The sequence below is a fragment of the Notolepis coatsorum genome, assembly GCF_963971535.1.
Source record: "Notolepis coatsorum genome assembly, chromosome: 6".
NCBI classification, from domain to species: Eukaryota; Metazoa; Chordata; class Actinopteri; order Aulopiformes; family Paralepididae; genus Notolepis; species Notolepis coatsorum.
The window spans coordinates 132,311,327-132,339,219 of record NC_140170.1 but is presented as its reverse complement, the minus strand read 5'-3'; the positions used below and the strand labels follow the sequence as shown (position 1 = coordinate 132,339,219).

Here is a 27,893-nt window from a genome sequence, read left to right as displayed (position 1 = left end):
CACCACGTGATCACCCACATCCCACACACACACACCAGACACTAGGGATGCTCGATATTGGCTTTTTTACCGATATCGATATACCGATATTGTCCAACTCTTAATTTCCGATACCGATATCAACCGATACCGATATATGCAGGGTTTCCCCCCCCCCCCCAAAAATGGAATAATTTCAGGTAATTAACATTACATATCTCTTGTTGTGGAATTAACACAACATTATGCATACCCTAGACTGGCGGAGAAACCCCCTTGTGAAACTGACCCTGGACCGGAAGACAAACCCTGAGTATTGAACATTCCATTTTTGTACGAGAGCCTGATACGTGTTTTGACCCTGGACTGTTATTCGACTACTCTAATTGCCCATTGGACTTTTGTGCTTTTATTCAATAAATATCTTTTATTTATTGAAATTGTGCTTGTGTGGCCAATTGAATTTGTTTGTTTTTAACCGTGTCAAGCCTGAACACCACCAGGCTCGTCACAATATATATATTATATATATAAAAACATATATATTAAAATAAAGTCCTCGGGGCACCAGGAAGATAGGAACCTATCTGTACACCACTCCACATATAGAAACATCACACTGAGAGGCCTCCTTTCAAGTTCACATGCAGCCAATTTTCCCCCGTAGCTATATCTCTCTTCCTCCTATGAATGTGTGTATGTGAGGCGACTAAGGATGTCTCGGAGGCCAGCACAGGTGTCCATCAGCGGGGAAGAGAGACAGAGAGGCCTTGGGCCTGGCACTGAATGAATGGGGGACATTAACCTCCCTCGCTCTTCAGGGCCTGATGGAGAGCTCACCAGTGGAAAAGTGGATTACATTTTTCTCCTGCTTTTTTTTTCTTTCTCCCTTGACTTGAGGAGATGCGTGTGGAGAGGTTCTACTTTGAATGGCCTCAGATGATGGGTGTGTGACTGATCGAGGGTTAAGAAGCTAACATTGTGTCACTGGAGAGCATTAGATGCCCGCCTCATCCACAATGTTACCATATGGTTGCATTGTGAACGGCGACGATATGAACATTCGCATGAGTGGCCTGTGGTTTTCACACACACACACACACACATACACACACACACACACACACACACACACACACACACACACACACACACACACACACACACACACACACACACACACACACACACAGGGCCGCCTGGGAGAAATGCGAGGCCCTGTGCGAGATTTAAACGCGAGCAATCAACATATTCTTAAATAATAGCGCTGCCCGAGGCTGGGCATGATACAGTCAACATATAGCGAGAGAGAGAGAGAGCGAGAGAGAGCTCCCGTTCTACAGTCAATATACAGTGTTATCGCTGCACAGACCCGGCAATGCCCCTGACCAGAGGAGAGAGAAATATAATATAGTTAGTAAAAGCACTATATAAGCTCAGAACACAGCTCAGAACACAACACAGCTTAGAACACAGCTCAGAACACAGAACACATCTCAGAACACAGCACAGAACACAGCTCAGAACGCAGCTCAGAACACAGCTCAGAACACATCTCAGAACACAGCTCAGAACACAGAACACATGCAGAACACAGCACAGAACACAGCTCAGCACACAGCTCAGAACACAGCTCAGAACACAGGACACCTCAGAACACAGAACACATGCAGAACACAGCACAGAACACAGCTAAGCACACAGCTCAGAACACAGCTCAGAACACAGAACACAGCTCAGAACACATCTCAGAACACAGCTCAGAACACATGCAGAACACAGCACAGAACACAGCTCAGCACAGAGCTCAGAACACGGCTCAGAACACAGGACACCTCAGAACACAGCTTCATCTAACGAGGCGTCGCAAGGTTTAACTGAGGCTAACGTTAACATGATGGCACAGACACAGTGGTACACCCTCCACCAGAGCAAGGCCAGAGAGAGAGAGAGAGAGAGAGAGAGAGAGAGAGAGAGAGAGAGAGAGAGAGAGAGAGACATTGGAAAGAAACAACCCAAAACCAGAGCAAATTGAAATGCTATTTGGCCCTAAACAGAGAGTACACAGTGGCAGAATACCTGAGCACTGTGACTGACCCAATACTAAGAAGATCCTTGACTAGGTACAGACTCAGCGAAGCACAGCCTAGCCCATCGAGAAAGGCTGCCATAGGCAGACCTGGCTCCCAAGCGAAGACAGACTATGCACCCACTGCACACAAGATGAGGTGGAAACCGAGCTCCACTTCTTAACAACCTGCCCACTATACCAAGACATCAGAGACATATACTTCCCACAAATTGCAAACACCCAAAGAGACTTTGAAAACATGGACAATAACTCAACTCCCATACCTATTGGGAGAAATACAAGAATGTGCAAACACAGCAGCCAGATTTGTGAGCTGCTGTGACAAGAAAAGGACATCCAACGGAATACAACCACCATAAAGACTGTACAAGAAATTCCTTCTGTAATGTACTGATTTCTTTTGTTTTATATGTTTGATTGCTTTGTTTTGTTTGGCTTTGGCAATGTAAACGTATGTTTCCCATGTCAATAAAGCCCATTTGAATTGAATTGAGAGAGAGAGAGAGAGAGAGACAGAGAGACAGAGAGATAGAGACACACCACGGCGGGTTAGGGCTGGGCGATATGACGATATTATATAAATATCGGGTACAGTTCATTAACGATACACTTTTTTAACGTATCGTGGATATCGTGATGTTTTGCCCAAGAGGATTGTGTCGCGTCAATCTGGTCCACCCCGTTCAAACTTTTGAACAACGCCGCTCCCACACACACACTACTGCATCAAAGTTAGTACGTATGATTAACAAAGGCATTCGTTTTGTGGCATCAACATTATATAGTTACACGTTATATAGTTACACATCAGCGTATTTACCCAAACATAGCAACGTCCAATGACGACATAGATAGCAAGCGTTACTGTTCATATCTCAGTCCGTGCCGAGTTGTGCGTGCCCATTCTGCGGTCTGTTAATAAAGTTTTCAATCAGACAGATGTATGGAAAGGCTTTTATTATAACATTTGTTGCAGTAAAATCATTATGCCTCGTTGTCATGCTGCGGTGCGCTAGTAATCACTCGTCGGCTGCGGTGAGCTGTTGTTGTTGTCGTTGAGCTGAGCTCTCGTTAAAATCAAGGAGGGCATTCAGGAAGTAAAAAAAGAATAGCGCTGCTTGCCGATTGGTGCTAAGAACAGCAGGGCGGGTACAAGCGGTGTGACGTAATTGGCAGACTCGACTGTCAATCAAAATTATTATGTTGCCGGCTGAACGATTGAATGAATGAAAACGTTATTAACGATTGCAGAATGGGTACAATAGTACAGTACAGCTCAATACAACAACAGTGGACTGACTGGAGGATGAAGACCAGAAAAAGACTTTCGGCTTTTTTACATAAGGGTCCTCCATTTTCAATTCATCAAAACATTTAGAGACATACAAATATACAGTAGTTTCATAAAAATGCTAAAATCCTATTGATTGATTGATTGATTGATTGATTTAAAACTTATTGCAGAATGGGTACAGTACAGCTCAATACATACAATTGTTAAGGGGATGCAGACCAGCGAAAGACTTTCGTCTTGTTTACAGGCTGAATGCTCCGCGACGCTGGTTGAACTGGAGCTAGGTAGCCAGCAGGCTGAATGCTCCGCGACGCTGGTTGAAGTGGATCTAGGTAGCCAGCAGGCTGAATGCTCCGCGACGCTGAACTGCCTGGGCCGGTCTGTCTGTCGAAGACCGAGGGAACCGCGTCCGGCTTCAGCTGATTAGTGGTCTTCTGGACAAACATCCCACCCCAACAACATAATCCGAGGCAATGAAGTGTTCGCTGCAGATCCTCCTTCCCTGTCCAACAGGCTGGTCGCGCCGCCTGAGTGCAGCCAGCCTGAGCCAACGTGCCAACAACACTGTTTTTTTCACTGGTAGTTTGTGGAAATTAACCAACTTTCCTCTCTTTCACATGGTAAAATTAGTTTGAACAGCCAGGAGCAATACAAACAGAACCACCGCGGTCCCGTTGTTTTGTAGGCAACATTTTATTTACTGACTGACCCATTCACTATAGGCAGCTAACCAGCAGTGTATACACCAAACCAGCCCCATGACGTCAGCAACAAAATGGCCGCGCCCATAATTATAAATGCTTCAAAAATGCACATAACAAATCGTTTTTTCTTAGAAACTGCTTATTTTTATAACGTGATTTTTTCTGTGGCTTATCTAAATACTAATGTGATGCTATGAATATGTATTTATCGCTATGCTTCATCTCCACTTTAACATGCAAATGGAAAATTACATTTTACAGAAGGATTATGTGTTTTGCTAACTTTAGTTAACACTAAAGAAGCAGTCGTTGCAATGTGGTTACTCCCCCGCTATGAGAATGCACCGGAGCTGGTGACATCGTGCCAACCTGTGCTGGAATGCTAACCTAGTTTTGGCTAGCGTATTTTCCTTTTTTCCTCAATTCAATTTCAATTCAAAATACCACACCTCAATCAATATTAGAAGTCTTCATCCAAGGCCGAGAGCTTGCGTGGACCACAGACGAAGTGAGAGTGGTCTTTTAATAAACCATTAATTTTCCGTATAGCCGCTGGAGACCATGGAGAGACGGGTGGGGAATTACGACGCACAATGAGGGGTCTATGTGACTGAGAAAGTGTGTGTGTGTGGGGGGGGGGGTTAAGAACCTGCAAGTGTGCATAGCCTAGCATGGCCTAGCATGCACCCTTTTGTTCTCATACTCATACTAAAGGAATAGTTCACATTTTTGAGAAGCCTATCCAATTTGTCACAAACTGGGGAACCATGTGGTCAGGCCAAAAAGCAAATTTTTTTTTTCTCTCAATGGGAGCCAAAAGCCTGAAATCTTTTATCCCTCCATTTTCATGCTAGAAACCATGTATGTCCATGTATCTCAAATGTGCGTGACGCTGAGCGGAGCTGTGTGTGAGAGAGAGACCCTCACGGCAGTATCTGACTCCTCTGGTTAGAGGGGGGGGGGGTAGACTTGTTTATCCCAGGGTGGTCTCACTATGTTGTCGACCTCCTGGGGCCCCTGAGTCTGATGAATCTGGTCTGCATGAGCTCCCTCTGGCTGGATGGGGGTTGGCGGTTGAGTGGGGGTTGGCTAGAGACAGGGAGACAGTCAGCTAGCCAGGGCCAAACTACAGAGGATTCTCTAACCCCTGACCTCTTGTCTGTTGCCATCAGCCCTCACTATGTTCCAAGACACTGTCATCCTCCTCCAGGGTAATGAAAACTCTGAGCTTACTCTCTCCTCTTCTCTCTTCCTCTTCTCTCTCCCCCTCTCTTTCTCTCTACATCTATCTCCTCACGCTCTCTCTGTCTATCTCGCTCCCTCTCTCTCCCCCCCCCCTCCTTACTTCACCCTACCAACCAACCACCGTGCACACATATAAACCTTGCATCATTTCACATGCTTCAGCTTTTAATTAGATGTTTTTGTTTGTAATTACTATTTGCAAGGTTCAAGGGCTTATATGGTGTAGTGTGTGCATGCATATGTGTGTGGGTGTGGGCACGCATATTTGTGTATGTATGTGTTCCTAAAACAAAGCCTTGACTCGTCACAGCAACACTCTGTTAACACGAGTGTCAAGGCATTATCAAAGCAGTGGACTGACTATCCAGTTGATTCCATTAAACATCGAAGTAAACAGGATTTCTCTCTCAGCTTGACTGAAAGGCTCATATTAAAAGCTTAAATATTTGATGAAAAGCAACTCATAAGCTTTGATTAGAGAAATTGTTATCTGTAATAAAAGGCAATTCTGCAGCGTGGCTGTGTTTTCAATAGAAAGAGTCACACATAATAATTAAGCATGCAATTTGAGTTAATTCAGACACAGAAGAGGCAATCAATGGAGACACATTGAAAAGTTCCTATGGCTTTCTCTTTACCCTGGCTCTCCCGGCCCCCTCTCTCTTTTTCTGTCTCTCTCTTTTTCACTTTCTCTGTCAGTCTCTCTCTCTCTCTTTAGGGTGGTGGGCTGGTGGGGTGTTGGGCTGGTGAGGTGTTGGGGTGGTGGGGCAGGTGGGGTGGTGGACATTTAAGGCCAGCTGTAATCAGCCAGACTGAGCTTGAGACTGAGAATTGTTGCAGCAGTGGTGATTGATCTCTTTGTTTTGGCCATCCAGGATTTGGAGCTGCCAGAGGGAAAGGGCATTTGGATTCATTTTAGGACTACTGCTACATCACAGTGTCATGATGTGTGTGTGTGTGTGTGTGTGTGTGTGTGTGTGTGTGTGTGTGTGTGTGTGTGTGTGTGTGTGTGTGTGTGTGTGTGTGTGTGTGTGTGTGTGTGTGTGTGTGTGTGTGTGTGTGTGTGTGTGTGTGTGTGTGTGTGTGTTTGCATTTATGTCTATGACGTGTGTATCTGTGTGTGCATGCATGTGCTTGTGTGTGTTTGTTTACATGTTTGTGTGTGTGTGTTCATGTTGGTTTGCATTTAAATGTGTGTGTGTTTCTGGGTTCGTGTGTGTGAGAGAATGTTAGCGGATTTGTCTGAATATCTTCGCTGCTATGCACTTGTAATAACGAGTTTTCATACAAAGCAACAAAAAGGGCTAATGTCCCCTCCTCTGTAGCATCATTTTATCATCGACCAGGCTTCCAAGATGTTCCATAAAGCCTTCATCACAGCACCATATTCAGCCTGTGCTGCTCACAAGGACATCTGTACACGTGTAGCATAATAACACTGCCTTTAAAATCAATAGACATGGAGATTTTAATTATACCCGGGTGAATACCTGGGCTCCTTGGTTACCATTGCCAACTTCTGCACAGGATATTCTTTCTTCCAATCTATATACAGTATAGGAAACCTACTGAGGCTAACTGACATTTAAACCCTATAATTTCTACACTGTACCATCTCATCAGTTGTAAACAAATTAGCTTTTTGCTTGTCAGCAAATGTTCAACTTTGCCATTGCGGATTCTCGCCGGGGTCATTAGACCTGAACACAGGGAGAACATCTTGGCTGGAATAAAAATTAAAATAAAAAAGAACCCTTAGCTCCCTCCCATGCACGCCGGCCAGGTGAGAGTGAAAGTAGGGGAAGGAGGTTGACAAGCCTTCTCAAAATATCAGACACATCTGAATAGTGAATACATAAATGAAGTGCTACAGTGGCACATTAACATAATGTGTGAGCTAGGAGCTTAAATGTTTAGTCGACAAAAAGTATGTTGATTTATGAAAAATCGTTGACACAGATTTGTGTTGTTGAGTATAGTATAGAGTTATACACAATTACACAGTCACTTGTAACTAAGAGATTTGCTGAAAAAGATAATCATGCTCATGCATAGATCACTTGATGTACCGTTATATACTTATACTTATCATATACTTATAATATGATTTTCACCTGAGTGCATTTCCTGGTTGATAAGAAGCTGTCCTTGGTGCATTGTGTTTTACTTTTAAAGGGGCGTTCAACCCCCCCCCCCCCCCCCCCCCCCCCCAAAAAAACGAATAAAATACATATATATATTTCCCCCTTTACAGAAATGTTTTATTTATTTATTATCTGTTTTCATAATTTCATCAACTAAACAAACTAATTTCACTACTTTTGAAGGACACCACTCAAACTGCCATAGGAAGTGGCAGTCAGGAAGCCTAATAGTTCCTTGGATTGGATGCTCTGGTCTATCAGTAAAATCCCCCAAATGTGATTATGATAATGACTCAATTACAAAGCAGCATCAGTTCTACTTACCTCCATAAGTTTGTTCCACCATATCGTATGCCTCCTACCGGAAACCATAATTCACATTTTTGCCCACTTCTCTGCAGCCGCACTGAAACCTTGACCTGCAAGCCCTCAGCCATTTGCCGGGTTGCAGTATTGATGCAAATTCTGTAATAGTTACATTAGGCGACATTACACCGGCTGCTATTTTAATTTCTCGAGAACCGAGAACGTGATGGTCCAGATGGCTCGACCCGGGTCTCATCAAGGGATTTGTGTTCCATTTGTGGGGAAGCTATTATTTATTTATTTATCTCCAGCCCTCCTAATCTGGCTACTCAATTGTCCCACCACATAATGAAAAAGGGGGTGGAGGGTGGTTGGATCGGGGATATGGATTTGGGGGGGGGGGGGTCGTAGAAGGGTTTTCACAGTCGCAGACAAAGTCAATGTAGCGGCAGGGAAAATGATAACGTGGCGTTGGGGGCAGATGCTTTCCCTCAAAGAAATGATTGCATTTGCAATGTAAAACCAATCTGCAATGCCTTGTTCTTATTACATGCACTGCGACCCCGGGAGTGAATCAGACGAAAGCAGTCAAATAACTGTTGTGACAGATAATAATGGGATATGAGCGGAGGTCCCTCGCTATGGAAATGCTTTGGGCTCTCCGACCCCCCCTACCACCACCTCATTGCCAGCTGGCCACATCTGTCGACACCGGAGAGAGGTAGGGAGAGAATGGTGGCCCAAGCACACAGTTTGTAGAGCTCAAGATTGGATTGGCTGAGGCGGATACATACTGTAAATACATACTAGCAAATGCCAAAAACCCAGATCACCTAGTGTACAGTGAAATAGGCGGTGTTGGGTGTGTCGATGCACATTGAGGAGGTGGTGTGTATTGGCATGCAGTGAAAGGTTTGCTGGGTTTGGCAAGTTGTGAAAAGGTTCTGTTTATTTTTAGGTAGAGGCAATGAATAGGAATACATCTGAATACTAGGGCTTGTATAAACTAGAGTTCCTGATTGCCTTGGAATCTGTCTCACATAATATGGTGATACAACGGTGGTCACAGTGTGTGTGGTTTTTACTTTTTATGTTATGGGATCAATCTTTTTTAAGTGACCAAAATATTATGGAAATACCATGGTAGCCATTGGTACAGTACCATGGTTTAACTTAAATTATAACATGGCAGTACGATGATACATTATTTATACAATGGCCAGTAAATGCATGGTAATACTGAAATTGCCATTAAACCTCCATGAAATAATAAAATTCATGGTTGGTCTCTTGTTCCCATTGTACTATATAATGTGTAGCACATATTAAAAATCCCTTAGTGTCCATCCCAGTTTATATTACTTATCATTTATCACAGTGCATTGAGATTTGTCACCAATGGTAAAGCCCTCACTCATGAATGTTGTATTCCAGAATTGGCTGGCCATTTCAGCCTATGCACCATTGGTACTGTATACATAGTAAGGCCATCCTGGAGAAATGTGTCTCTTACTTATGCACATATATTACTGTGCATAGAACTCTGTAATTAGAGCCTGATATCTGAGAGGATTTATTTTTTGCTGTTTGTCCCCAGTGCTACTGAAGGACAAGGATGGAAAATAAACCCTCGAGGGATTCCTTCTCTTGGAATAGCCCACAAAGCCAAGGGTCTTGAAGCTAAAGGAGTTGGCTATACGTTTAATGGTGAATGAACCTATTTGTTCTTAGGGTTTATCATGTTAATTGAGTATAGGATTGTGACACTTTGTCTTTGTTCTTTGTAGTCCTGTCTGGGCCAGGACTCCTTGCAAAATAGATATTTGATCTCAATCGGATCAGTATGGCAAAATATATGTTGAATACATTAACTATTTGGGCGCCACCCACTTTCCCCATCTGTACCGCCTGGCGCCAGCGTTATTGACCATTTTAGCGATGTTTGCAGACCCATCGTGTGTTCTGTATTATAGCTATGGAGACAATAGTATGGCTCATTTGACAGGCATTGTTCATAGTCCATTACTGACTAATCAGTTCATTTCTACACACTGTAGTTTGTGCGCTATTACACACTAAATCGCCCCTTTCCAAAATAATCCAGTATTTTTTCATAGATCGCGAGATATGACGCGTTATATGCAATAAGACCTAATCGTTCTGGTTGATCACCTGAAACCCCAAATACTCCCAAATCAAAGGTATATATCGCTGCTGTCGGGACAAAACCTCATAACTCCATTTTTTGAAATTTTTTTTTATTATATAAATCAACTCCGTAGATCATCCTCCATATGTGTGTGTGGGTTTTACAAAGTTTAAACAATGGGAAAGCATTAAACCGATCATCTGTCTAAAACTCCTAACTCTATTCACCCTCAAATCTGTGTTCGTTTTTTTCATCTGCTGAAAAGTTGGGTTTTTGGAGTTATGAGGTTTTGTCCCGACAGCAGCGATATGTGTCTTCACAAAATCATCAAGGGGGGGGGGGGGGGGGGGCGTTTTAACTAGAAATTACGATCGTGTTTGTTGAGCATGTTTTACGTCCAGTAAAACACAACACTGTGATCGTTACAAAAACATGTTTCAGGTTCGGTAAAATAGACATAGAATATACCTTACCTTAGCCAGAAAGTATTCCAAAAAGAATAATTCCCAGTGATCGCATCGCCATCACGATTACCTGTGTATATGTCTATACTTGTGTATATGGGAAATAGGCTTCAGGCAAAAAATCTCGAGGTGATCGCTCTGTTGCTCTGTCTCCGAGGAGGAGCCCATGCAATTTCTGTTTTAAAGATGTATCCACATCAAGCTATTCCAGTTCAAAAGGTAGGCGATACTTGATCGTCATTGCAATTCCAACATAGGCAGATGAGCCAGGGAGACCTAGAGGGCTCCGGCTGACCGTATAGAACGGGGATCAAAGGAAAAAGATCAAAGGATCTAAAAACAAGATATTACGTTTTTGGCACTCAACGGTTGGCGGCGAAACACTGGATATTACGTGTTTGGCCATCAATGAGTCAATTAATAATAGTAACAAAACAGAAACTAAAAATTACTTAAAATACATTGAAAAAAGGAGCCATACAATGACAGTTACCATACTTAAAGCTAACCCATTTGTTTACATTATTCTTCACAATGGTCCACTCTTCCAAAGTAAGCTGGATCTCTCTGTAGTCTCCCTCCTCTTGCACTTGGCCTCCCTCATCTTTCATCTGCTCATGCTGCACCACCACGGGAGCACGCAGTGAAGAAAGATATCACCTAATATGATATCTGATTTCATTCCAGTGTGGCGCACGCGACAAAGGGGAGAAAACTGATCATTTGAGCGGCTGTTTCTGGCTCTCGAGATGAATGGCTCCCAGACGAAGTCATTGTGCCGTGAAACGCTAAGATGTAATCATCCTCTCGCAAACAGGATGCTGTTCTCATGGTAAGGGTTCGGGTTCCGATGTCTCCTTCACTTCAATCGCTATTTTCCCTCCCAACACATCAACATTTTGTTATCATCCCCCTTTTATCGGTGGATGGAATAATAACAGTGTACGGAAACTTTTAATGTTCGAGAAATAGTCTGCTTCCTTTAAAAGGCCCTCTTACCCAGAGTGCTGTCTATCCATCCTTATAATTTCTGTGTTATTCGCCTAGTTTTGAAGATATCTGCCGTATATATGTGTGCCGTCACTCCAATACAACAGAACTGAATGGCACTCATTTTGTGGCACTCAAAGCACAGAGAAAATATATTTGAAAAACTCAAAAGCAATGTCTCTTTCCAGAAATCATGACCTGGTTACTCAAGATATCCACAGATATTCACAGAATACTCAAGATATTGTTGTGAGCAGTTTCATGTAGAATAAAGATGTTTACCGAACTACACCCCCATAACATTTTGAATCAAACTGTTGCGGTATAGCTGCTATGTTCGAATTGTATTTGTTACTGCAAATTACTTTTAGTTGCAATTTAAACTGAATATTTGATCTGATAACAAATGAATTAATCTTACAGGGAAATGAAGATGCCTTACTTAAACTGTATTAAAGACGGAGTCATTGGGTTCATATCAATGAGCGAGCCAGTGGTTGCCATCGTCTTGGACCCCATCTTAGAGTTTTTATTTGAATTTTTAATTAATTTTTTTACTATCTTTTTTCCCCCCTTCTCTTTTTCCGATTTTTCTCCCATCCCACTGTTAGTCGTTATGCCAATTCCCAACTCCCTTCCTGGTTGTTGCGCACCCCCCCTACTGTTGGTCCGGGAGGCCGGAGACTATCACATGCTATCCTCCGACACATGCGCAGCCAGCCGGCAGCCAGCCTGGCAGCTCAGATTCTCACTGGGAGAGTGTAATGTGTGGAAGGTCACACTACCTCCCTCCAGATCCTTCCTTCGCTGAGCAGGCGCCCCGACCGAACTGTAGGAGTATTTTTCTGTTTACAACGCCCAGGACCCACCTTTCCTGGGCGTTCCCACCAGCTTTCCCACCCTCTAATACTGCCAATTGTATTAGTACGGATGACCAGCCAAACTGAAAACAATGTGGAGAGCTGGGATCGAACACGCGAACCCAGCGTATCCAGCATTGGTAGTGAGTGCCTTGCCCACTGCACCACCTGGCCGCCGCCCCATCTTAGAGTTAATTAAGTTTCACCATAAGTGATCAAAAACATTTCTTACATCACTGAGCTTAGAAGTCTCAGCAGCTTGGATGTTGTCTCATCGATGAGCTTCTGTGGATTCACCATGCATGGCATTGCATCTCTGCCTGCGTTTTGAGACCAATGTGTTTCATCTGTTTTTCAGAGGGAGACACTGTAACTGACCGCCAAGGGTAAAGATGCCTATCATCTTTACTGTCAGTAAGCTTTGATTTGCGTTGGTCTAGATGATCAATTTCTCTGTATAGGCTCAGAATACTGAGCCCTCTATTTATCTATCTAAGAAAATAATATTTCGGAGCCACTTGTGCACTTTCATTTAGTGTCCACATGGGGGCAGAGCTCGTCTTTCTTTAGTATAAAGGTCACAGCTTTCTGTGTGACCAAGGCGGAAGTAACTCAGATAACGACGGAGCAGGCAGCGAATTGTATGATGGAAGGACCTTACTCCAGTTAAATTAACTACCTTGGTAAAGCGGAATAAGGTATGTCGAACACTCAAATGTACTATTATTATTACTGTTGTTGAAGATATGTTGTTGTATATTTATGTGTGTAACCGCCAAACATTTATAAACATATAAAGTGGTGCACTCACGAAGCAGATTCTAATCAAAGGCACCTGCTGCCGGACAAGTAACGTTATTATATATCATTGTTTTTCCCTGAGTGCCTTTGCTATGGAAGACGAGTTCACCCTTTAAATATCTTTAATACAATTGTTTGTTTGAACACTTTGGTATAATAATGAACGACATGTGAACAATATTGAAATGTGAAATATGTAACTAATTGTATGTTTGTGTTTGACTGTCCTATGCAGTTTTCACGGTGCAAACGAGGTGCAAACGAGGTGCAAACGAGGTGCAAACGGACCAAATGAGGCAACCGTCACTACCTGTACAAAGTACCAAAGAAAAGCTACAGTACTGCTAAGCTGAAATGCAAGAGAAAAAAGAGAAAATAAATAAAAGCATCTGTACGAAACATAACCGCATCTTTATTTCAAGACCAAGCCGGGGGGCAGTTACAGTGAAAACTTACCGACCAGAGGTGAGTGAAAACTTACCGACCAGTGGTGAGCGAAGACTTACCCATACTCTGAAGATGATAAACAGTGAGTAAAACCCATACTCTGAAGATGAGCAACAGTGAGTAAAACCCATACTCTGAAGATGATAAACAGTGAGTAAAAACCCATACTCTGAAGAGGATAAATGTATTATGAAACCTCATTCTGAAGTGGATAAATGTGAAATAGACCTTACTCTGAAGAGGATGGATGTATTATGAAGACTTTATTCTGAAGTGGATAAATGTACAATGAAGACCATACTCCAAAGAAAATGCATGTATGTTGAAGACCTCACTCTGAAGAAAATGCATGTACAATGAAGACCATCCTCTGAAGAAAATGCATGTACAATGAAGACCTCACTCTGAAGAAAATACATGTATGTTGAAGATCTTACTCCGAAGAGAACACATGTATGTTGAGGACCCTACACTAAAGAAAATACATGCATGAAGAGAAGGAAGAATGAACCTACTAATTACCCTCATGCTGTCTGGTATCCATCCCAGCAAACCCACGGACGTGTGGCAACTCCTGTATATCTAATTACCCTCATGCTGTCTGGTATCCATCCCAGCAAAACCACGGACGTGTGGCAACTCCTGTATATCTAAATTAACCCTATGCTGTCTGGTATCCATCCCAGCAAACCCACGGACGTGTGGCAACTCCTGTATATCTAATTACCCTTATGCTGTCTGGTATCCATCCCAGCAATACCACGGATGTGTGGCAACTCCTGTATATCTAATTAACCCTATGCTGTCTGATATCCATCCCAGCAAGTGGAACTCTTAAATACCATCTAGTTATTTGATATTTTGAGTGTATGTGATCAAGCACAATGTCGGCCCAAGAAGACGAAGCTGGCAACCTCTTGGAGTTGGAACAGAACAGAACGGGTGCTCGCCAAAGAACTCTAACCGAGAAAGGAAAAGAAAACCGTGAAGTGGAGGATAAGAGGAATGAGAAAGCTTTTAACAAAGCTTATCAGAAGTGGAAGAAGACAGCCAAGGAAGCAAGAGGGAAGCTAAGAACCTTCTGTCCAGCAGAAGAACTTGAAAGACTAAAACAAGACATTCAAGCAAGTTGTGACTTAGTAAGAAGTTTATATGAGTCCATTTTACGTAACCATGCCACGACTCCCGAGATCGCAAATAAAATGGACGCCTGTATTCAGCTGACGACAGACACCCAAGAGCTTGTGTGTAAGCAGCTGGAAACAAAAGAGGAAGATTTTAATGAAAGACTTGAGAAGGAGAGGGTGAGAATAGCTCTGAACAAAGAAGAGTACAGATCTGTATATGGTCACACAAATACTGAAACAATTCACTCTCAACGTTCCAAGGCATCAAACAGGCGGAGGGAAGCTGAACTCGCGGCTAAAGTGGAAGAGGTAAAGGCCATGCAAGTGATCCAGGCTCAGCAAACCAGTCTCCTCCAACTAGAGGGGGAAGAGGCAGCCATGCTGATGGAAATGGAGAAGTTGAAGGTACAGAGTCGACGTAAGCTGGAGGAGGAGAGGATGAAGTTACAGCAGCTACAAGCAGAGAAGGAAGTCCAGGTAGCAGCAGCCCGAGTGAGGGCATACAGTTCGGGAAGTGATCTAGACAACGAAGAAGAAGAAGTCACTGACCATGAAATAAATACTGCTTACCAAAATCCTGAATATAGTGCTCCGCTACATCCTACAGCATTCCAACGTCAAGCATCTCCCAGCGCGACGGCAAACCAAGAGGCCTTCAGTCTAGCCGAAGCAATCACAAGTGCATTAAGCATGAATCGCCTACCTACACCAGAACCAACAATATTCAACGGTGACCCTATGAAATTTGTTGATTGGAAGATGACCTTCATGACCCTGATACATCGAAAGCCTCTCCCAACAAGTGATAAGATGTTTTATCTGAAAATGTACCTTACTGGAGAAGCTCGTAAGTCTGTGGAAGGATTCTTTTACAGAGACTCCGAAGAAGCATATAAAGGTGCCTGGAGAGTGTTGGAAGAGAGGTATGGAAACCCCTTCATTATACAAAGGGCGTTCAGAGACAAGCTAATGAGATGGCCTAAGATAAACACAAACGATCCTCTGGCGCTCCGAGAGTTTGCAGACTTCCTACAGGGATGCACAGAGGCAATTCCCCATGTCCGAGGGCTGGACATCTTGAACGACTGTGAAGAGAACCACAAACTGCTCAAGAAACTACCTTACTGGATTGTGCGAAGATGGAGCAGGATCATCGTAGAAGAGCTAGATAAATCTGGAAGCTATCCAAGTCTTGCACACTTTTCAAAGTTTCTGAACAAAGAGGCACGAATAGCTTGTAACCCCATCGCTACCCCACTACTGTTGAACTCCAGAGCCTCAGACGAGAGGTTTTCCAAGAGAGCCAGAGCGTTGAATACAAGCACTCACATAAAGAGCAACATCGTGGAGACACAGTATTCACCCTATAGAGCCAGACCACCTTGCCCAATCTGCAAGAATGAGAACCATGGCATTGCTACATGCACTAACTTCGCATCAAGGTCTATAGAGGATAAGAGAACGTACATCTACCAAAATCACCTCTGCTTTGGATGTCTAAAGAAGGGACACTCCAGCAAGGACTGTAAACGGCGACATACCTGCAACACCTGCAACCGTCGTCATCCAACGTGTCTGCACGAAGAGAGGTCACAAGCACCAGAGACAACCCAGAGTGGCACATCTACTGCAAACTACCGGGGCCAAGAAGTCCGCAGAGTCGTGTCTCACACTACAACCCGATGTGCTTCTGCGACCTCAAGCATTGTCCCAGTCCTTGTGTCTTCAGTTCAAGAGCCACAGATAACGGTGCTCACTTACGCACTACTCGACACACAGAGTGATACAACGTTTATCTTAGAGGACCTGCTTAAGGAGTTAAGTGTGGAAAGTCAACCTGTGAAGCTGAGACTCAGTACAATGACTGCTGTAAATACAGTTATAACCAGCAAGAGTGTCAGCGGCCTACAAATCAGAGGACTCCATTCTGCAAACAACATCAGAGTGCCACAAGCCTACACTCGTAGCTTCATCCCAGTAGACAAATCCTACATTCCTACTGGTAAAACAGCGCTACAGTGGCCTCACCTCAAGCATCTCGTAAACAAGTTGCCAACACTTCTAGACTGTGAAGTGGGTATGTTAATAGGATGTGATTGTCCCTCAGCGCTAGCTCCACTCGAAGTCATCACAGGCTGTGAAAACGAACCTTTCGCACAGAGGACAGAGCTTGGCTGGAGCATAATAGGCTCATCTAACCCTCATCTGGACCGACAAGGGAGCCAGAGCTTTGTACATAGAGTGTCAGTAAAAGAAATACCAGCCCCGTCTACAACAGATGTCCTTAAAGTACTTGAGTCGGACTTCTCTGAAAGGAACTACGAGGACAAGTACGTGTCTCAAGAAGATGTTCACTTCATACAATTCCTCAGCGAGAACATCAGACAGAAAGAAGATGGACACTACGAGATGCCTCTACCTTTCAAGGGTAGCAGCCCACCATCCCTACCAAACAACAAGAGACTAGCTACAGTCCGCCTCCAGTCTCTAAAGAAGAAGCTAAAGACGGATAAAGAGTATCACGAACGCTATAAGGCTTTCATGAAAGACATCATCGAGAAAGGTGACGCAGAACTTGACCATACCACTTCATATGGAGAGACCGCTTGGTACCTTCCTCATCACGGCATTTACCACCCTCAAAAGCCTGGCAGGCTACGGGTCGTGTTTGACTGCTCAGCTAAATTCTGTGCAGTTTCCCTAAATGACTGTCTATTGACCGGTCCCGACTTAATCAACTCCCTAATAGGAGTTCTATGCCGCTTCAGAAAGGAAGACGTGGCCATAATCTGCGACGTGGAAAGAATGTTCCACCAGTTCTTCGTCCACCCTGACTCTCGAAAATACCTCAAGTTCCTGTGGTGGAGAGAAGGTGATTTGGAAACGGAACCACAGGAATACAGGATGGCAGTTCACCTCTTTGGAGCTGCTTCGTCTCCTGGATGTGCCAATTTTGGCCTAAGGTACATGGCACACCAACATAGAGAAGACTACCCAGCAGCCTCAGCCTTCATTGAGAAGAACTTCTACGTTGATGATGGGTTAGCCAGCGTTTCATCAGTCGAAGAGGCCAAGAAACTGATCATCGAGGCACAAAAATTGTGCAAACGAGGAGGCCTGCGCCTCCACAAATTCAACTCTAACCACAAAGACGTCCTCAACTGTGTGAAACCCTCAGAAAGAGCAACAATCACTGACCCTCTCGAACTTAAGCTGGAAGCGACCCCAACTGAGCATGCACTTGGCCTTCAGTGGTCTATAGACAACGACACCTTCAGCTTCAATGTCAACATGAAAGACCAGCCTTCAACCCGTCGAGGAATCCTCTCCATCGTCGCCTCTCTTTATGACCCACTCGGGTTTGTTGCCCCATTCACCCTAAACGGGAAACGCATACTCCAAGAACTATGCCGCAGAGGCATAAGATGGGACGATCCACTGCCAGATGACTTAAAGCCACGGTGGGAGGAATGGAAGATCGGGCTACATAACTTAAAGGAATTCACAATCCCTAGATGCTATCACCCACATGACTTCGGCAACATCATCAAGACGGAACTGCATCACTTTGCCGATGCCAGCAGCATGGGGTATGGCGCTTGTTCCTACCTCAGGTACAAAAATGACAAAAATACAGTACACTCCAGTCTTGTGATGGCCAAAGCAAGAGTAGCACCCACCAATGTCTCAAGCATCCCACGACTAGAGCTCTCAGCGGCAGTGGTCGCAACCAAATTAAGTGTGTTGCTGAAAAGAGAACTGCAGATGAAGATCGATGAAGAATTCTTCTGGACAGATTCACAAGTAGTTCTGGGCTACATCAATAATGAGGCAAGAAGGTTCCATGTGTTCGTCGCGAACAGAGTCCAACTGATAAGAGAAAACACTGACCCAAGTAAATGGCACTATATCGAAACAGCAGAGAACCCGGCAGATCATGCCTCCAGAGGCCTTCAGGCATCTCACATTCCTTCAACAAACTGGATGTCAGGTCCTACATTTCTCTGGGAGCAAGAAGTACATCCCAAACTGAATCCCTTCGCAGACTTACTCGTAGGCGATCCTGAGGTTAAGGCTGTCCAAGCTTTCACAACCAAAGTTAACAGTTGTACAGACATTCTAAGTCGCCTAAATCAGATCTCTTCATGGTCAAAGATCCTGAAAGTAGTCGCAAGAATCAAGAGGCTGGGATCGGGAAAAGTACACAACACCGAACTGGTGACAGTCGAAGAACGAGAAAGAGCTGCCAAAATAGTGATCAAGCTTGTCCAGCAGCAAGCCTTCTCTCAGGAAATTAAGAGATGCCAGGAAGGAGATGCTCTCCCAAGTTCAAGTGCTCTCCATTCCCTTGATCCAATTCTGCATCAAGAACTTCTCTGTGTGGGTGGAAGATTGAGACGCTCATCCCTCAGTCAAGAAATGAAACATCCCATCATTTTGCCAAAAGACAGCCCTATCACCAAGCTAATTACGGCTCATCACCACGCTCAAGTTTGTCACCAAGGCCGAAGTCAAACCCAAATGGAACTGAGGGCAAATGGTTTCTGGGTCATTGGTGGGAGCAAATTAGTAGCCAAGCTGATTCACAACTGTGTACGATGCAGGAAACTCCGACAACCTACTCAAGAGCAGCAAATGGCTGAACTCCCTAAAGAGCGTGTGGAAGACTCACCGCCTTTCTCATACAGTGGCATGGACTGCTTCGGCCCCTTTCTGATTAAAAAGGCTCGAAAGGAGTACAAAAGGTATGGCCTGATACTAACTTGCCTAGCTTCACGAGCCGTCCACATCGAGATGCTTGAAGACTTATCAACAGACTCATTCATTAACGCCTTGAGATGCTTCATCAGCCTCAGAGGAGCTGTTCGGCAACTTCATTGCGACCACGGTACTAACTTCGTGGGAGCTAGAAACCAGTTTAAAGAAGCACTCAAACAATGTGACGCCAGTTTACTGGAGATCTTTCTAGCAGAGAAACAGTGTGAATTTGTCTTCAACGCTCCATCCGCCAGCCATGCAGGTGGTGTCTGGGAACGTCAAATCAGGACAGTAAGAAATGTGCTGAACGCCACTATCGCTCTGTGTCCAGGCAGACTTGATGACGCCTCTCTTAGAACACTCTTCTATGAAGCTACAGCTATTGTAAACAGCCGACCACTGACAGTAGATGGTATCAACGATCCTATGGCGCTAGAACCCTTAACACCAAACCATCTCAACATGATGAAGTCTAAAATCGCTCTTCCACCCCCTGGGAGATTTGTTAAAGAGGACATGTATGCAACCAAGAGATGGCGCAGAGTCCAGTACCTAATCGAACAATTCTGGAGCCGCTGGAAGAAGGAATACCTCCTGAACATTTCTACACGCCAGAAGTGGCACGTACCACGGCGTAACCTCAAGGTGAACGACATAGTCATCCTCAAGGACAGTAACCTGCCAAGAAGCCAGTGGCAACTATGTCGGGTTGTCGAAGCCACTCCAGAGAGCGACGGTCTAGTACGTCGAGTAAAAATACAGACTGGGGAGCGAAAAGATCACTCTACCAGACCTTCAGTCCTCGAGCGACCGATCCAGAAATTGGTACTCCTCCTCGAGAGTAATTAGTATAGAAATGCTTGAAAAATATTATTTTGATGCTATGTGAAATCTAAAAGGAAATCCTGTATGACTAAATTAATTGTTTTTGTGCTTATCCGTCATAGCAGGATTTGGTGGGAGTGTAACTGACCGCCAAGGGTAAAGATGCCTATCATCTTTACTGTCAGTAAGCTTTGATTTGCGTTGGTCTAGATGATCAATTTCTCTGTATAGGCTCAGAATACTGAGCCCTCTATTTATCTATCTAAGAAAATAATATTTCGGAGCCACTTGTGCACTTTCATTTAGTGTCCACATGGGGGCAGAGCTCGTCTTTCTTTAGTATAAAGGTCACAGCTTTCTGTGTGACCAAGGCGGAAGTAACTCAGATAACGACGGAGCAGGCAGCGAATTGTATGATGGAAGGACCTTACTCCAGTTAAATTAACTACCCTTGGTAAAGCGGAATAAGGTATGTCGAACACTCAAATGTACTATTATTATTACTGTTGTTGAAGATATGTTGTTGTATATTTATGTGTGTAACCGCCAAACATTTATAAACATATAAAGTGGTGCACTCACGAAGCAGATTCTAATCAAAGGCACCTGCTGCCGGACAAGTAACGTTATTATATATCATTGTTTTTCCCTGAGTGCCTTTGCTATGGAAGACGAGTTCACCCTTTAAATATCTTTAATACAATTGTTTGTTTGAACACTTTGGTATAATAATGAACGACATGTGAACAATATTGAAATGTGAAATATGTAACTAATTGTATGTTTGTGTTTGACTGTCCTATGCAGTTTTCACGGTGCAAACGAGGTGCAAACGAGGTGCAAACGAGGTGCAAACGGACCAAATGAGGCAACCGTCACTACCTGTACAAAGTACCAAAGAAAAGCTACAGTACTGCTAAGCTGAAATGCAAGAGAAAAAAGAGAAAATAAATAAAAGCATCTGTACGAAACATAACCGCATCTTTATTTCAAGACCAAGCCGGGGGGCAGTTACAGACACATTTTTCATAATAAGAAACAACAACAATAATATAGAGTTATAGGGCGGCTGAGTGGCGCTGTGGGCAAGGCGCTCGCCACTAACGCAGGATTTACTGGTATCGAGCCCAGCTCTCGGCGTTGCTACCGGCTTGGCCGGTCGTCATACTAACACAATTGGCAGTCAGTGTTAGAGGGTGGGAAAGCCGGTGGGTGGGGATTGGACGTTGTGGACAGCGACGCCTACAGGTCGGTTGGGTGACGCCTGTACAGCAGAAACAGGAAGTATCGGGGGCAGCGTGAGCCTCCCACACGTTACTCCTCACCACTGAGAGTTCGAGCTGTCTGGTGAAAAGATGCGACAGGCTGCCTCCTCGTGTACCGGAGGGGACACGTGATGCAAGGCTTCTATCCTCACTACAGCCGACCAGTGGGAGGCATAGTCTAGCAATGTTCAAGACAGGGGAGGGAAGAATTGGAATTACGAAATTGGGATGGGAGAAAAAGTGGATACAAAAATATATATAATAATGAGTTATTAAAATGTTTTATTATTATATGAATAGTTATTTTCACATCTCAAAAGCTGAATGTATCACCAACGCAGGCCTGTGTCATCATTGACCATTAGAGAATAGAGCCTATAGAGAATTGCCTCCTTGAGAAGGTGATTTATGTGCCTTTGTGTTTTTTTTTAACAATGATGTAACATGGTCTTTGTTCTCCCCCAGTCCACTCCTTGATCATGGGCTGCCTTTATTTATTATTCTTATCTTTCCTTTCTTTTCTTTGTTCTTTTGTGAGAATTTTTTCCCCCACAGGTTGTGTTCTGTTAAACTACCTTTCCAGTGACCCGTAACAAAAAAAGAAACACATTCTCAAAGCCCTTGATTATTTGCTCTGCACAAGTCCCTCTACCTGTCATAGAAATGCGTCTCACTTTTGTAGCCAGGCTTGATTACTTTTTGGTGTGCAATTGTTCCCATACGTGTGATGAGAGATTTCCTCATAATGTGTTCTGTGACCTTTATGTCTCAGCTGAAATGGAGAATTTGTCTTCTTTGTCAAAGTGCCGTCATACTTTGGTCGTGAGGTATAATAGGTGGCGACTTCGTTGTTGGGTTATTTTCACAGAAGATCACGGAACCTGTTTATGTTTTTTATTTCTGTTTCTTTTTTCCACAAATGAGTCAGTCCTCTTCCCATTGTAGACCCGTTGAATGGTCTGCAATTTCCCTCTGTCCTTGTCAATAATAATAATAATAATAATAATAATAGCTTCATTTTATATAGCACCTTTCAAAAGACCCAAGGTCGCTTTACATAGGGGGAAAAAATAACAAAAGTAACAAACATAGTGGACAGACACAACATACAAAGTGAGAAATTAGGGGTTAAAGGCCAAGTTGAAGAGGTGGGTTTTGAGCAGTTTTTTTAATGAGTTCAGAGTTGGGGCCTTGCGGAGTTCTGCGGGGAGGGAGTTCCAGAGGGTGGGAGCTGCCACACTGAAAACTCTGTCCCTGAAGGTCCGCAGTCTGGTTCGGGGGATGGAGAGCTGACCAGTGTCTGTGGATCGCAGGGACCGTGACTGAGTGTAGGGGTGGAGGAGGTCAGTGAGGTACTGAGGTGCCAGAGCGTGGAGGGATTTGTAGGTGAGCAGGAGGGTTTTGTAGGTGATGCAGGATTTGATGGGGAGCCAGTGGAGGTGGATAAGGGTGGGGGTGATTTGCTGCCAGGGTTTGGTGCGGGTTAGAACCCTGGCAGCTGAATTTTGAACATACTGGAGCCTGTCCAGGGTTTTGCTTGGGACCCCGGACAGGACCCTGTTGCAGTAGTCCAGGCGGAAGGTGACGAAGGCATGGATGAGGGTCTCAGCTGTGGAGTCGGAAAGTGATGGTCGGAGTCTGGAGATATTTCTGAGATGGAAGAAGGTGGATTTGGTGACGGAACTGACATGGGCTTGGTAAGAAAGGGTGGAGTCCAGGATAACGCCCAGGTTGCGGACCTTTGGGGAAGGGCAGATGGAGCAGCCATCTATGTCGAGGGTGAGATCCCCAACCTTCCGGAGCAGGGCCTTGGGTGCCACAACCATGAGCTCAGTTTTATTGTTCTTGAGTTTGAGAAGGTTAGATGACATCCAGGTTTTTATTTCATGAAGGCAGTTGACAAGGGAGCATGGGGATGGCTGGGCGGATGGTTTGGTGGAGAGGTAGATTTGTGTGTCATCAGCGTAGGAGTGGAATGCTGAGGCCATGGCGGTGGATGATCTGACCGAGGGGGAGCATGTAAATGTAAACCGAATTGGGCCAAGTACAGAACCTTGGGGAACGCCTTGGTTGACTGGGGCCGGGGTGGAACTGGAATTGGCGATGGTGATAAACTGTGTCCGGGTGGTGAGGTAGGATTGAAACCAGGATCAAGTTGGTAGTTTAATGATTTAGCGATAGCAATCGACGTTCTAACCTTGCACTAAATATTTAGAGCTCCCTTGGAACTTTTGCATGTTGTATTTCTTTTTAACACTGAAATTATTATGATTCCAAGCGGTAATGATGAATTTTTTGCAAAAGCCTAGTTATTTGGAGAAATTAAGTTCTCACTTACCATAGAATGGATGTGGTGCCTCTTAAATTTGATTGATTTAAATGTGTAATCTGTAATGCCTTCAAACAGCAGCCTCTAGGCAAAAGAGCCCTACTTGGTATTGCTCTTTGTTTACTTTTTTGTTTTGGTCTGATGTGTGGGTTAGAGTTTAGTACCTTATTATACTGTGGATTTCTCCAGACCCCTCTTGGTAGAGCCTGTGGTGTGGCCAGTTGTAGCACCCCCTCCCCTGTACCCACTGAAATCCAACCCACACATCAGACAAAAACAAAGTGCAGTATGTTGTCATCTTTTGCCTAGAGGTCAACAACATTACAGATTTTACCTTTAATTATGCACTAAGATTATTGATGATTTCAGATGAGGACTGTTTACACTGCGGGTCTGATAGCACTACCGTTAAATTTTTTAATGCATGTTGGAGAACACCATTATGTATTACAAACATTGTGATATGCGTCTTTTGGGCCTCAGAACATTCCTTAACCAGGACAACTCAGATGTGCTGGTGTGCCCCCTGAGGCCCGTCGAGCGTTTCCGGGACCTCCATCCTGATGAAGTGGCCGACCTGTTCAGCACCACCCAGAGAGTAGCCAGCTTGGTGGAGAGACACTTCCAGGCCACCTCTCTCACCATCGCCATACAGGTAATATACCCAAACAAACATTATGTTTTATGGGATTAACATTGATTTCAGTAAAACAAAATAAGTCTATAGCCAGATATAGTCAGATTCACAGATTTTCAAATACGTGGTATGATGTATCTTGGTATATGTTTAACGGTTGTGACATCGTCACCTTAAACTTCGATGCCCGAGGGAGTTTCGAACCCGTGGTCTCCCACACCGCGGGCAACAGCACAGACCTCTATACTCATTGCTTTGTAATGTGTCTATGTGTCTTTTGAGGGTGAAAGTGAGTTTAACCCATAGCACCGGTACTCGCCCCAGTCACTTCACAACATCGGAAGTCCATCGTGACTGCGCTTCGTGGTACCATCCGTTATATATGGAAGTTGAAATTATGTTATATTTACAGAAAGTTATCATTAATTTGATTTATTCATTAATCAAATTCTTGAGAATAATTTTTCATTTTTTTCTAAATATTCTACAATATTATTTGCCTTGCAGATGTGTTCTTCTGAGTCTATAATCATAGACTATAATCATAAAGGAGCAGATAACTGGCATGGTGTCACTCACTATTTCACAGCATTTCAATAATCCAAATTTTCTGAGTGATTTGGATAGAGTATAATGTCTTTATCAACTAACCCTAGTCGGTGGCCCCAGGGACGGCACTCCTATTTTGAGAAGCAGGCTAAATACGGAGCTGGCTACCTCTCCCCAAGGCCCTGTCACCCAGACAGCCTCTCATCACACTGACTGCCCTATTCTGCATAACCAGTGATATATATGCTAATATCAAAATAGCACCTAGCGCGATCCGCTGTCCCTGCCAGAGAAAATCGTTTGGCAGGTTAGGAGAGAGAGGGAAAAAGAGAAGCAGGGAGTAATCTTTACCTGGATATCATTTTCTTTGACTTGGGAGGTGGCGAGAAGTGATGATGCGAGATTAGTTGTGACAGCTCGCAGGTTAGAGTGTTGGGAGACGAGACACTGCATTAAAGGAGAAGTCTCGGCGAGGGACAGGTGGGGGGCATGCTGGGGAAGGGGGGGGGGGATTGTTCTCCGCAGCATGCAACTCCAGTGACAAACAAAATCACACAAATCAAGCTCACCAGAGGCTTCTGGAGAAATCATTTTAGGATGATGTTACTTCTGCTGACAGGGTGTTCTATTGTTTGTTGATCACAGGTTCTCAAAAACATCCCAACTGACTTTCTTTTTTATTAGTGCAAAATGTCATCATCACCCTTTGCCAACAAACAACTAAGTGTAATCTAATCACATGTAATCACACCTAATGTGACGTTGCTGATGTATTTTCTTTAAATATTTTTATTTTTATTTATTTTTTTTACTTGTCAGCAAAGTAGAAGCCAACTTTTTCTTTTTACCATCCATTTTCATACCATGGGGGAGGGGGAGAGAGAGAGAGAGAGAGAGAGAGAGAGAGAGAGAGAGAGAGAGAGAGAGAGAGAGAGAGAGAGAGAGAGAGAGAGAGAGACAGAGAGAGACAGAGAGAGAGAGAGAGATAGAGAGAGAGAGAGAGAGAGAGAGAGAGATAGAGAGAGATAGAGAGAGAGAGAGAAAGAGAATGAAAACGTGATAAAGTGGAACGCCAGAGGACAAAAGAGACAATGAAACAAACCAGGAAGAATAAAAAACCTTTTGTGATTCACGTGGGGGAAAGGAGGGAGGCGTCGTGATTCATCTGAAATTAAAATTCCCCCTGAATTATTAATGGATGTATTCCTGAATTCCCAATTGTTCCTAATTATCCCCTTTCTGTTCCCACCAGGACGGCCCTGAAGCCGGACAAACGGTGAAGGTGAGAAGTTAATAATTCACTGCCTTTAAATATGTCATGAGGCCTTTGCAACAGTTACACACTATTAAATAATCATTGTATTTCATTTTGGGGGTGCTAAACTTTTGGCATGGCTGAATTATTTACAGACTATGTCTTTTTTTCATACACTTCATATGTAGAGATGAAAACGATTGTTTATATATATATATATATATATATATATATATATATATATATATATATATATATATATATATATATATATATATATATATAAACAATCGTATTGAGAATAAATCAGGATTATAAATATGATCAGTTAAAACAAAAAGCAAACAGGGTATGTGTAGGTAATAATAATAACAAAAACACAATAGGGTGTGTGAGAAGAAAAATAAATGAATTAATAAATAAACAGACATGTAGTAAATAAATAAATATGCAGATACAGACCATACATAATCAATTAATATCTCTGCTATTGTACTCCAGCCCTCGTAATCCTTGCCAGTTACTTTAACTCAAAGCTGTCTTTGTCCTTGACAAACTTTTCTTTCCATTCACTACACTGACTGTGCCCTTGAATAATTTTGGTTGCAGGTAGATGATTTAATTAAGGCACTTATCACTCTGCTGGTATTATACATTCTTGTAACTCAAACAAGTTTCACATTTCATGTATGAATATGTAAATATGTAAATTGAAACTCCACTCCCTCCACCCCCTTGACCCCTTTCTCTGTCTCCCCGTCAGTCTTCTCAGAATCCAATGCATGCTTTCCTAGTTTGATCACATAATTATGCTCTGTACCCACACAATTCTTTTGTGGTTTTTCCTTTCCCCATTTCTTATGTTAATCACCATCGGAATACAAATGGATTGCTATGTCCTTTTAGCCATTTGATATTGCATGTGGAATGCAGGCTAATAATACAGCTATAGTTGTTTACTGCCAGTGGTTGGCCTACAGTGGAGAGGAATATTGAAATGTTAATGGTACCATTTAAGCCAAGCATGTCAGAGCGACGATTGTGGGGGAAGACTGAATCGCGGTGTGTGTTAATCATGTTTAGACGAATGAGGCCATCTTCACAAAATGTTATTAGAATGACTTGGGTCATTCTACACACCAGGGGTCTATTTATTTAGATATGTACTGCGGAAATATCTGTAACTCACACCTCTATCTGCCCTCATCACTGTAAATCACTACTGCTATTTTCTCCATCTGTATACTTATATGAACACCATTCTATGCATTACCAGAATTTAAAATATATGCCAACATTACACAATGACCTGCTCTTATGTTAAGACGTTGTGCTGTGTACAAGGTATATTAATGGTTGTAAACAAAACACACAGGTGCACACATGCACCTTTTCAATGATGTTTTTGTCAAATAGTAATATACTGTAGATACTGGATATGTTAGGTGTACCTTCTTTCCACTACATTTGTAGTCAAAAATACTTTTAATCCCATTTTCTGAGGACATACCTAAACCCGCTAAAAGATTGTTCTGTTTGGTACAGTAGGTGTGCATGTTTCATTGTTTCTGAGTGCTCGCACACGTGTGTGTGTGTGTGTGTGTGTGTGTGTGTGTGTGTGTGTGTGTGTGTGTGTGTGTGTGTGTGTGTGTGTGTGTGTGTGTGTGTGTGTG

General features: G+C 43.5%; 1 protein-coding gene across 1 annotated transcript in view; it reads left to right on the top strand.

Moving 5' to 3' along the window:
• fhit (fragile histidine triad diadenosine triphosphatase) overlaps nt 1–27,893 on the top strand; it is a 251,822-nt gene that overhangs the window by 22,407 nt on the left and 201,522 nt on the right. Inside the window, exons 2-3 of the mRNA XM_084316078.1 lie at nt 24,263–24,434; nt 26,218–26,247. Coding sequence (XP_084172204.1) covers nt 24,263–24,434; nt 26,218–26,247 — 202 coding nt within the window. The remainder of the gene's footprint in view (nt 1–24,262; nt 24,435–26,217; nt 26,248–27,893) is intronic.